The following is a 12,406-nucleotide window of genomic DNA, read 5'->3' as shown; positions in this document are numbered from 1 at the left end:
TGCTGTCTGAGCCGGCCCCGCCTGAGGTCTGCTGAATTAGGACATCTAGATGGGGTCTGGATGGTCTGTCTTCAAATGCTTCCCCAGGGTTTCAGACGTAGGTCTCCACCCCCCGCAGAGATGACAGGCAGCAGGAACTGATGATACACATGGTGGAAGCGAGTGGTTCTCAAAGCGGGCTCCAGGGGCTTCTGAGGGTCCCCAGATTCTTCTAGGGTCTTGGCTTATATTTCTAATACAAGAAGTATTGATAGAAATATAATCTACATAGATTTAAGCTCTTTGGCCTCCTTCAATAACTTTTAAGCATAATATGTTTAAAAGTTTTGGTCTTGAGACCAAAAAGCTTGGGAACTGATTTGCAGACAATTTTCTGGTGCTTTAGGCTAGTTGTTGCTAAATAGTTAAGCAGATCTAAAACTACTTCCTAAAGATTCTCTATTATTTTTTCCTGCAGGTTTCCATATAATCCACCTCCATCAGGTGGGATGGCCCAACATGAGAGAGGATGCAACTGAATTATCCCATTGGCTTTCATTAAGAACTAAGAGTAATATGAAGAACATTTATGCATCTTCTGGAAACTGCACTTAAGGATTCGGTCTACCATATTGTATGTAATACAAATATATACATAACACAGAAATAGTTTTCTCTAAGAAAAGGTTTGTCTCTTGTAATGTGTTAGTGTGTCTTGTTATTAGATATGGAAATTAACAGCTCACTACTTTAAATTTTGCCTTTGCTACCAGGAAGCTCAGAGCTAAATTTTGTGTTCAGCTTGAAATAAGTCTGAAATAAGGAGGGGAACCACAAGACAGGTTTTTATTTTAAACTCCTCAGGGAAATAAATCTTTAGCCCTCGCCACACATGTGCATTAAATGGTTAGAGAGAAAAATCTCAGAATACTGTAGCCAGGGAGGGTTTTGATTTTGCACACATAAGTGCCAAAGAATCATGTTTTTGGCGAGTAAAGATTCTTTGAAGTAGTAATTACAGCTGACCTTGAGCTGGGGACGTACCGTGTGGTCCCAAATGCTTCACACACAGCTCAGCATAATCCTTCCCAGGGTCCACCGTGTCCTCTTATCCCCATAACACTTAAGAGATGGAGACACAGAAATGTAATGAGAGATGGCTGACAAAGAACAGCAGGCTGGAAGGCTCCTTGGGCCACCTTTAACCTCCAAATGAACATTCTCCTGGACCACACTGGGGAGGCGCTCAGTCTCTAAGCTGAGCACAGGGCCACCATGCCAGGCCACGGGAACAGCAGCCCTCTTCCCCGGTCAGCATCTGGACAAAGGCAATGCTGGTCTGAACCAGGCCACTCTGGGCACCTCACTGGTGACAAGGCATTTGTGTGCACGTCTATTAACACGCAAGTGTTTTTACTGCTCATTTCACAGTTGGCGGAAATTTCCATGCTAACATCAAAGGTGCAAAATTACAATTTCAGAGTCAGTTTAATATAACCAGACCCCACAGATCACCACCTTCCTTCCACAGAATTGTATCGTTTCTCGTGAAACCACAAAACTGAAGTTTCTGATTTCCGGCATCTGCTATTTCCGGAAAAGACGCATCTGCTTTCCAGCAAGACGCTCTGCAACATATTCTTAGGAGTCTATTTGAGTATAGCTTTCATGGGGGGTGGGGGGGTCGGTGACACAACAGGAGGTTAAGTACTGTTGCCAACCTTATTACAATACTCTTTGACTAGCATTAGAATTATTAAAATCCTGGTCACTGCTGGCAGTAATTAAGGCCGATGACCCTTTGCCAACCCCTGGAAATTCCAGAGCCCCAGGTGGGGCAGCACCACGGAGAGACCATCTCAGATGAACTTTATTTATTTATTTATTTATTTGGCCTCGCTGCGCAGCTTGTGGGATCTTAGTTCCCTGACCAGGGATCGAACCTTCGCCCTCGGCAGTGAAAGCGCCAAGTCCTAACCACTGGACCGCCAGGGAATTCCCTCAGAAGACCTCTAAATACCTCGGAGATCTCTTCCTGACCACTGTTTAATATCCTCCTAAAAAGAAATACAGTCATCAAATTTCTCCTTTATTTAAGCATTAAGAAGCTGCAGCGCAGTGACTTAGAAAACATCCTCAAAACATCAGTTACAACATGAACAGACATCACGTGTCAGGTGTAGAACCTTTCTCACTTTTTACTGAGGGTCGTCAACCAGCGTAATCTAAATGTTCCACACATCTGCTTTTAAAGTGAAGAACAAGGCACACAGCTCTACCCGACGTCGCAAGGGAGAAAAATGTGCGTGGTGTCTTACCGCGGCCGGTTAAGAGCGAGATGGGGCTAGGAGCCCAGAGAAGGGGGTAGGATGAGGAGAGGGAAACAAAGGATAACACAGGGGCACAGAGACCACGCATGACCAGCAGCAGGACCCAGACACACACGGGCAGACGCAGAAAGACGCTCTGCAAACATCGATTCCTTTAGGAAAGTCTTTAAAATGTTATGGTCACGATGGGCAGGACCCTGGGCCTCTTAATCACCGGTATTTGCACTAAGTGCAAATGAGACCAAGTTACGACTCTGCCCACCTTGATCTCACAGTTCACTCTCAACCTGCTGGTTGATGTCCAGAACGAGCTTTCGTTTCTCCCCCAGGACCCAGCTCTGCAGACGCCACCGGGGGCGCCCGGAGCATTCACGAGACACGTGTCTTAATTTCACCTCCAAACGATTGCTGACTTTGCCTCTCTGGTAGTAATACACTCATTTAAAATAAAAGACAGTCTAGCTCTGTGCATTCAAACAGGAGGCAAGCTATTCAGTGGATGGGGTATTTGGTTTTGCATCTCATCTGGCGGCTGATCTAGCTCCCACAAAATTAGATGCTCTGTGTCTACCTAGATTTGTGCCTGGCATGAGAGAGCGAGATTAGAGCAGAGATCTCCACAAGAAAAATACAAACTGGCTTTTAAAAATGTAAAGCTTCAATGTAAATATAATCGACTTGACACATTAAAGTCTGAGATAAACATTAAGCTAGTTATTAACTTTTACAAAATAAGTCCAAAATTGAGGTAATACATTACACTCTTCTCTAACCAGCTTTATCTGATTATAACATTTCCCCCCCTTCTCAACCTTCGAGCGAAATAGATGCATGGAAAAAAAAATCTAGAAATCAGCCTGGAGTTAGTGGGGAAGGGTATGACTCCTGAAAGGCAGCGGAGTCTTACCCTTTGTTCAAATAATTTCCTTTTCTCAAATCACTGTATACAACTGTACAAAGCCACCATGTCACTGATTTTCACACAGCGATTAAAAATACTGAAAACACACACATCTGCTCTGCACTCCCCACTTTCTCCCTAAACAAGTGGCTCTCTGGCCCGGCACATCTTGTCCTGCGTCTGGGTCCAGCTCTGCACTTTGCCCCCTTCCTCTGGCTACCCTTCCTTTCTGTAGCACAAAAGACATTTGTGAGCAGCCCTTCAAGTACAGAGGATGCATTTTCCAGAAGCCGAGCCTCGCTCTGGCTCACACCTTACCCCAGACGCTGAAAACAATTCCCGCAGCTGTGCTTCAGAAAGTCTTGTGCGCGCGCGCGCGTGAGGTTTGTGAGTGGAGAGAGCATTGCGGGCAAGAGCATGTATGTGAACCAGTGTGAGGACGTGTGAGCATGTGTGCACGTAGGAGCATGAGTGTGAGGTGTGTAAGTGTGCGTGAGAGCACGAGTGAGTGTGAGAGCTGAGTGCGTGTGTGTGAGGGTAAGCATGTGTGAGTGTGCGTGTGTAAGTGTGTACGTGGGCTCGAAAGCCCCCACGAGTCGGTGTTGTGACCGCAGAGCACTGTGCCCGGCACAGCGCCCACTCTCCAGGCGGACCTTCCTGGCGGTCACTAGCCTCCCCCTTCCCGTTGGGAAGTTCGGTTCACTTGAGCCCCCAGACCTTCCAGTCTCCGGGACGTGTTTCTGCTCAGGAGAAACAAAATCCTACGTGCAGCACCGTGTCCAGCTCTGCACCAGACGGCCACCCTCCTGGTTCGCCCCGCACCCACACGTGGCTGTCACCCACTGCTGGGACCAGGGCACCTGGCGTCGCGCACCCGCAGAGCGACACCCACAGACAGGGGCCCGCGCCCCGCGGAGGGTCTCCGGGACCTACGCGAACCTTAGGAGTGGGAGCTGACAGGCACCTTCACCCCCGCTCACCCCCCGCCCCACCCCACGAGCCCCGAGGACACCTGGGGCGTGGAAGAGGCCCGCAGGTGCAGAAGGCAGGCCCGCAGGCCCCGGCGTGCGGCAGGTGGGCCGCGGGGTCGGCGAGGCGGGCCGTGTCCCGCGGGGGCCCCTCGGCTCCCGGGAGGGGCGCGGGGGCGTCAGCGAGGCCGAGTGTCCCCGGGGCGCGGTCACAGCGAGCTCAGGTGCGGCAGCGCGTCCAGGGGCCCCGCCCGGTCGCGCGCGGCGGCCGCCGACTCCACGCCGCGCAGCCACTCGGTGCACTTGCGCACCAGGCCCTCGTCGGCGGCCGCGGCCTCCTCCTCGTACTCCACGTCGTCGTACTTGTGCCGCTCGTTGAGCAGCGACACCTTGAGCAGCGGCCGCAGGTCCGCGGGCCGCGGGCTGGGGTCGGGGCCCTGCAGGCCGCCGGGCAGCAGCGGGGCGCCGGGCAGGGGCGGGCGGCGGCCGAGGCCTGCGGCCCGGGCCCGGGGGCAGGGGGCGAGCGGGCGCCCGGCGTCGGCCGAGGGCGCGGGCGCCGCCCGACGGGGCCGCGCCAGCAGCTGCTTCTCCAGGTGGCGCCGCTGGATGACCAGCACGGCCTCGGGCGTGAGGCTCAGGGAGAAGCGCAGGGCGGCGTCGGGCCCGGCCCCGGAGGTGGCGGCCCCCGCGGGGCCGTCGCCGGAGCCGGCCGGCCGGGGCGCGCACGGGGCCGGAGCGCGCGGGCGGCCGGGCGCGGCCGGCGGCGGGGCGCGCGGGGAGGCCGGGCCGGGGGCGCGGCGGGCCGGCGGCCTCTTCAGGGTGGCGGAGGGCCAGGAGCTGGACAGCAGCACCGGGGGTCGCTCGGGGGGCCGCCTCTTCTTCTCCGCGGCCGCGGCGGGCGGCAAGGGCCCCGGCGGGGCGCAGGCGGGCACGGCCGCCTTGCGGGGGGCGGCCGGCTTCCGGGGCGGCGGGCGCGCGGCGGGGACCCCCGGCGCCGGAGTGGGCGGCGGCGGCGGCAGGGGCGGGAACGGCATGGTGCTGCCCGGCCGGCGGGTCGTCAGCGCCCTGGAAGGAGAGGGACGGCTTTAGTCTCGGTGCGCGGGGCCCGGCGCCCTCCCTGTGGGTGGCCGGGGTCGGGCCCTCGTCCTCGCTCCGCACCCACCTCGGTCCGGCCGCAGCATCTCCGGCTTCCTCACGTCCCGGCGCCCACACCTAGGGCTTCACGCCACGGCACCCCTCCCTCCTTCCTTCCCTCCTTCCTTCCTCCCTCCCTTCCGGGGCCGGGGGCGCTGCCCCGACTCGGGTCTCCTCGCCCGGCACAGCGGGCACTGCACCGGCCGCCCGGGCCACGCCGAGCCAGACGCGCCGGCGGGAGGAGGAGCCGAGCGCGGTGGCCGAGGACGCGGCGGGGCGAGGAGCCGCTGCGCCCGGCTGGTGTCACGAGCGACTGGACCGGGCGAGGCTCCCCAGCTGGCCTTCCACCGCCAGGGGCTAGTTTTAATCCACCAGAGGCGGGGAGAACCAGGCGTGTCCTAAGCCCTAGGCGGAGTCCTTGCACGTTGGAGAGAAAATCCTGAGCAGCCTCTCGGTGCCTTTAAGATGGTGGGCAAGGCGGCGGCGGCGGCGGGTGGTACCTCTGGCCGGGCCGGCCTCGCAGTCCGGTGTCGGAGGAGAAAGCTGGCTGGAGCTCAGAGGTGGGGAAAAGACATTTCAGGGAATCGTCTTGCTTTTGTTTTTATAGGATGATGCCACTGCTGAAAGACAGTCATTTTAAAATTAAAAACCTAGTTTTCGGCAAAATAGGCCAGTTTCAGTTAAATCATGATATAGGAAATACCAGACATTAAGTTCTTTTCAGGAGTGATTCCTGTGAGCAAAGGAGAGTATTTACTGCTGCAACAGTGAGTGGTTCAGAATGAATGAGACAGCTTCACTGTCAGCTTGGATTCTAGTGGTAGAGACACGAAAACACTCCTACGATATTCAGACGTTTGTTGAATACATGAGTAATTCAGTGAATAATTACAGAGCAATACGTCATAAAGTCAAAGTTTCATACAAGCAGTCCCTGCATTACTTATGGAGAACTGTCAGTTGTTTAGATCTGCAAAAAACATTTTCCATACGATATGCTTTTCTGGGCTAACCCAGAACGTAAGTAGGTTGTGTGGGGTGTGGCCCCAGCTTAGGTAAGAGCATTCAAATGTGGGTAAACTCGTATGTGACCAAGGGCCCCAGCGGCCCCGCCCAGCTCTCTGCACGCTCCTGTTGTGGCACCGGCACCTCCCTGCGGTCGGTGGCCACGAGGGCACTGGCCACTTTCCCCCCTGCCTCCTCTCACGTGTCCCCACTGGGTCAGGCACAGCAAGAAGGAAACTTGATAGGTGGCCAGAAACATTTCTCATGACGGCTGGGGGCGGGGGTAGGTTTAGGCCCCATCATCTCCACCAGAACCCTCAAAACTACCCCCTCCCCCGCCCCGTTTACCTCCTCTCCATAAAATATGCAAACACAGCTTCCAGACACGGCTCCCTGCTGTCCTTCCACTCACGGACCTTCTCCCCTTCCCCACCAGGGCCTCGAGGCAACCTGTCTCCTCCCATAGCCCTGGGAGAATACGTTTGAGACCGTTTAGGTCATAAAGATGTCTGTGTCGTAGGTCCCGAAATCACATATGCATTTTATTCCAGGTATTTCTGGGTGGGTGTGGACTAGGTATGTTAGCCGTGGCAGCAGGTGGACACTCCTGCCAGGAGCGCGGAGGGCAGGAGATGAGGTGAAGCCAGTGAAGGCGGGGGGACTGAAGGCGGGAGGACGAGGAGGGGGCTATGGTACCACTTCTGCGGGCACAGCCCAGCGGGAGCTGGATGCCCAGCGATTTGAGTAGGGACCCCAGCAGTTCCAAAGCTGTAACTGTATCCGCGACTGGGTTTCTCTCCTTCCGATTTCCTAATTCTTAGGATGCTTCAGAAGTAATGACAGTTGAAGGGTGAGGGTCGGAGGTGAGTGTGGATTGGCATCTCGTAACAGCTAAGGGATGTGACTGACGTGCTACGTGGCAGGCACTCTCCTGACCCCTACCCCTCTGACTATCTCCAATCTACTAGAAAATGGGGGCTTAGGTGCGGAAACACCTCCCAACAACACACGGCTCCAACGGGATGGAGACGAGCCTCAGTCCCAGCAGTGGGGTTCCAGAGCCGCGTCTGAGCCATCACACTAAAGAAGAGAAGGACAGTCTTTGGGCAGGGGCGATGGGGGTAAGTAGCCTCCACCACCCACACCAGCAGAGACTGGGCACTTTCCCCCAAGAGAAAGTGAGAGTCCTCAGTTTGCCCAGCACATCCGACCAGACTGGTCACTGGGATTCTCCCAGTCCCCCCATATCTTGTCCCAGCCCAGAAGCTTGGGGACTTGGGAGGCTACAATCTGCCAGACCTCTGAGGCAGGAGAGTAAATGCTGAGTGCCCGCCCCCCATCACCCACCCAAGTTGGAAGGGCATTCCTCTGCCCCCTCCCCGCTGAAGGCCCCATCGTCCCCCCCCACCCGTGGGGGAAGAGGAGTTCCTGTGCCTCGTGGCGGGTGGTCTGCTGTCCCAGGAACCACAGGGGAGTTAGCATTTCTGAAGGGACTCCGGCCCGCAGACTCTGCTAAAGCACCCAAATGACAGCATCCCTGGTCCCTGCCAGCGACCTCTTCTACCTGAAACCTCCAGCCCCTCGAAAATTAGAGACTAGAAGCCCCAGCAAGGGCCTGGGAGGGAGCCTGGGAAGACAGCACGGGTCTCGGCACTGTCACGGGTCTCGGCACTGTCACGGGCAGCTGGCTGTTAAAGAATCTATTTACACATTCTGTTTGGTTGAGTTGCTAGCCGGTGACAGTTACCAGTAAGGCAAGTCACACCAGGAGAAGATTGCCAAACTTACGTTCAGATGGAAAAGGGATTAGTCAAGAAATATAGTCCAATTTAATTTGTAATCTACATAGGATTTTGCATAACAAGCCCAGAACACAACATTGGGGATAAACTGTTTATATATTAAATAGTAAAACTTAGCACTAGAATACTGTGAAAAGCTTATCAGTTTCACAAACATGTTTCTGGGATCACCACAGTACAAAAGTTGATCTCCAAAATACACGATGATTACATTTCACCTCGAGGATATGAAATTTACTATTTCAAATAAGCTGGTTAATTTGAAAGGAAAAATCAAATGTATGTATTTGAACTGTCCACATTTTTTTACTTATATGATATTTAATTTTCAGATTACATTTATTCTATTTTCAAATTTCAAATAAACTATGACAATACTTTTCCACCGTTTGGAAATTAATGATAATTTTTTCTCCTACTATTGTAGCAGAGTCAGTGTGTGGACAAAGACTTTTCACTGTAACAACCCTTTAAAATATTTCCAGGATGAGTAAACTAAATGCAGAAAATATTTCAATCATTAAAATAAAATACCAAGAAGAGTATATCCAGGCCCAAGTAAAATTATAGAGGGTTACTGGTCCACAGGTTTGAAACTGAACTGAAAATTATGGAGGCTGTGGTACGACGACCCCGCTCTGCAAATAAGGGCTGTAGACATGCTCCCACTTCACACCTGGACCCCACAGATACATCCAAAACGGACATGTGCTGTTTATCACACAGACATGTTGTGATCAACTGGTCATCACCACGGAGTTACCAAGTGATTAAATTACAGCCAGTGATCGCACCATAATACCAGGAAATGAGCCATCATTTCAAGAAATGTTTCATTTTCCTCATTAACTTTTTAGGTTCTTGGTTCTACTAAGGCATATACTTCAATGTTCAGAAAAATTTCAAAAAGGAAAATAAATCAATCTTATTTTTCCAGTTACACCCTCTTCCCATTTCTATATTTTGATTCAAAGCATTTTACTTAGTAGAGCGAGAAGTAAATGTTCTAGATCCAACATCTAGAACTAAAACTAAATCTGAATTTTAAAACATGGAAAGCTCATTCTAGTTTTAAAAATCCTATTTTATTACTGAGACATAGAGAATTTGGCCAATAACTGGAAAACACCTCCATTTCTCCTTGTGACACTGGTCTGTTACTGTGAAAGCCTTCGCGACTAGAAAACATTTAGGAAATTGTTCAGATATTATTTGCTTTAGTCTTTCTTTTTTTCCCATCATTAAGATAATAATCCGCTTTATCTAGATTACTGCATTGAAACCTCTTGAGAGTCTTATGAGAGAAGACTCAGGAACACCTGCATTTTACAGATGAAGAAACCAAGGTTTACCCAAGTAGCCCCACAGCATGGCGGGGGCGAGACCTGTCCAGGGAGTGAGAGCCCAAAGCACGCTCGCCACTCAGCGCCAGTGGGTCTCAAGACCCCTTTACACTCTCAGGACCCAAAGAGCTTCTGTTCTGTGGCCTCTATCTACTGATGTTAACCTTGTTAAGAATTTAAACCGAGGGGCTTCCCTGGTGGCGCAGTGGTTGAGAATCCGCCTGCCAATGCAGGGAACACGGGTTCGAGCCCTGGTCTGGGAAGATCCCACATGCCGCGGAGCGGCTAAGCCCGTGTGCCACAACTACTGAAGCCCGCGCGCCTAGACTGCAACGAAGAGTAGTACCCGCTCGCCACAAGTGGAGAAAGCCCACGCGCAGCAACAAAGACCCAACGCAGCCAAAAATAACTTAATTAATAATAATAATAAACAGTTGGCTTAAGGATTTTAAAAAAAAAAGAATTTAAACCGAGACTCAAAACAAAATATTTACTAATACATTTAATGAAAATAATATTTTCTAAAACAAGTCAGAGATGAGTGGCAGGCTCTGTGCTCCATCCCTGTGCGATCACACACCCACAGCCTCGTGACTCCGCTGTGCACTCACGGTAGAGTGAACAGCGCAGTGTCCTGGGGTAATTACCAACGTGGACCCTGAAAGGGTCTCCGGGACGCCCAGGCATGTCGCTGGCCTGGGCCACACTGAGAACTGCTACTCTGCCTGCCAGGCGGCACAAGGAACCCCCCTCCGATGTCGCCAACCATCATCATGTCCTCCTCTTTGAAAGCAAAACTTAATACTTGGTTCCTTCTTGTAACAACCTGGAAAAAAGAGAAGCAAGTAAAAACATGAGATCATACAGGAAGAAAAGTCACAAGCTGTACTATTAAAAATGATACGCCTTCAGTTTATATTACCCCTTTTTCTTGCAAAGCTCAGGTTTTTAGATGTATGAAATGTACTTAAGAGTCTTCCCATAGGGCAGGGAGAAGCAGGAGCTGTAAGTCTTATTTATCCTGTGCTCGGAACGTGTGTGCTGATGAACGCTTTCTTAGAAACCCCGGGCCAGCGGATGCTTCCGGGAAACTAACCTGGAGAAGTGGAGTTAGGTGGCTGCAGTCCTGGTGGAGTGAAAGAAATCGGGGTGGAGGACAGAAAAGCAGCGGTCCGAGCGGCCCTGTGGAGGCACCGCTGCTGTCACCTGGGCAGGTGTGCCTCGCCGGGGCCTCGCCGCCCACATTACCCGCAGGTGAGTGTGCTTTCTCAGGGCGGAACCCTTCTGTGTGACTGCACCCCTGCTCGCCTCCACGCATCCCATGACACGTTAAATACAAGCCCTAGACAGTCTCCACGAGAGGCAGGTGGCGTAATGTGCTTCCTCACCCCACAAAAGCATCTCGTTGTTAAGTTGTTCCTTAAATAATTCACTTGAAAGAAAAGTGCCTAAATTAAGGATGGCGAGAAGGCTACTGAGGACGGCGCTCTTTAACGCAGACAGTCCCACGTGGGCCGCGACTCCCGTGCGTGTCCCGTACCCCCAATCCAGCACTGCAGGTGCAACGACAGCCTTAAAGTGGCTTTGTAGCAGACCGTGATTTTAAATGACCTTGCAGATGTTTTCACGGCTAGTTCATAAGTCAAGAGATGGCTTAATTACCATTGGAAGAGAAGAACAGAGCAAAGTCCCCGTCTTCCTGGGTCACACGAGTCTCGGGATAGAGAAGATGAAGGATCTGCAAACAGGAGGAGCAGCCGTTTCTTCGCGCTGCCCCACCCCGACTCCGGTGCGGGTCTTTCTCCCAGACGCCGCACGGGCCCTCTGTGGACACTGCCACACGGGCCCGTCATCTCCCGGCCCAGTTCCTGACTGGACGCCAGCCACTGACGCCCCGAAGCCCTGTCATCGCTGCCATTTCCAGCAGGACACCCTTGGCACCGCCTCCCGCGGAAGCTCCTACACAGCGATCCTGACGCCCTCGGGCCTGTGGGGCTGGGCACCCCCTCCCGCAGTCCTGAGGGTCACTCTGGGGCCCCTCGGGTACAATGCGCTGTGTCCCAAAGGCTCGCAGAGATGAGTGTAAAGCAGCCTTTCCAATAGATGCCCGCAGGCTTTGCTAATGGTCCGTCTACGGAACGCCGCTGCCAGGCACTGCTCACTCCTTTATTCCTCCCAGCCGTCCTGCCAGGCGAACACCGGTAGAACCCCGTTTTTAGACATTTTCTTGAGATGAGGAAGTGGAAGCTGACAGAGGTAAGCACCTTGCCCAAGCTCGAATAGCCAGACGTGGGAGGGCCACCCCATGCCCGAGACACGCTGTCCTCCAAACGGTGGCCAAGCTGCGGGCAGTCTTGGTGAAGGTCCCGGAGCCGGCCGGCCGCGGGGCCAGCGGGGACCCGGAGGTGAGGGCCGCTCTGGGGACGATCCTGCTGTGGATTTGCACCTCCGACCACGACAGGCCCCCTCCCAAGGGGACCCCCCCCTGCTGAAGGGCTGCCGGAAGTAGTCTGACAAGGAATTCTGCGAGTAACGAGACTGGTCCGCACTTTCACGCAAGGCAGGGCCCAGCGCGGGCGCGGGCAGGCCTCGGACGCCGTCCCTTCCTGCTGGGGTCTCACGTGCACCGTGTCCCACTCACGTCAACAGGCTCTGAAGCCCACCGCGCTGTCCCTCCACCCCCTGTAGGGGGACACGGAGCAGCTACGTGGCGGACGCCAGGAGCATCTGCGCTGCTGCCCCCTGGCTGGACAGAGGGTCCCCGTGAAGCCGGAGAGCTCCGAGGGGCCGCAGCCTGTCTCAGGGCTCTGTCCCCCCCGTCCCGCACCATCTCAGCGGACTCGGTGACCCTCCCCCCGTCCCGAGGCCACGCCCCACCTCCACGGAGCACGTCTTCACCCGAAGCTGCTCTGTACCCTGTCCCGGGATCCCCTGCACCCACACA

General features: G+C 53.7%; 1 protein-coding gene across 1 annotated transcript; it reads right to left on the bottom strand.

Annotated features, from left to right (window-relative positions):
* Positions 1-1,880: 1,880 nt before the first annotated feature.
* PRR18 (proline rich 18) lies at positions 1,881-5,601 on the bottom strand. The gene is made up of 2 exons (XM_068551086.1): positions 5,341-5,601; positions 1,881-5,243 (listed from the first exon to the last, which is right to left on the bottom strand). The coding sequence occupies exon 2, from the start codon at positions 5,210-5,212 to the stop codon at positions 4,388-4,390; it is 825 nt and encodes a 274-aa protein (XP_068407187.1). The 5' UTR covers positions 5,213-5,243; positions 5,341-5,601; the 3' UTR covers positions 1,881-4,387.
* Between the last annotated feature and the right edge of the window lie 6,805 nt (positions 5,602-12,406).

This window comes from Eschrichtius robustus, chromosome 9 (genome assembly GCF_028021215.1).
Source record: "Eschrichtius robustus isolate mEscRob2 chromosome 9, mEscRob2.pri, whole genome shotgun sequence".
Lineage (NCBI taxonomy): Eukaryota > Metazoa > Chordata > Mammalia > Artiodactyla > Eschrichtiidae > Eschrichtius > Eschrichtius robustus.
The sequence above is the reverse complement of the archived record's forward strand: the minus strand, read 5'-3'. Positions and strand labels throughout refer to the sequence as shown.

Excerpts from the sequence above, each read along its gene's own strand:
- PRR18 (XM_068551086.1), bottom strand. The coding sequence starts at position 5,212 with ATGCCGTTCCCGCCCCTGCCGCCGCCGCCGCCCACTCCGGCGCCGGGG.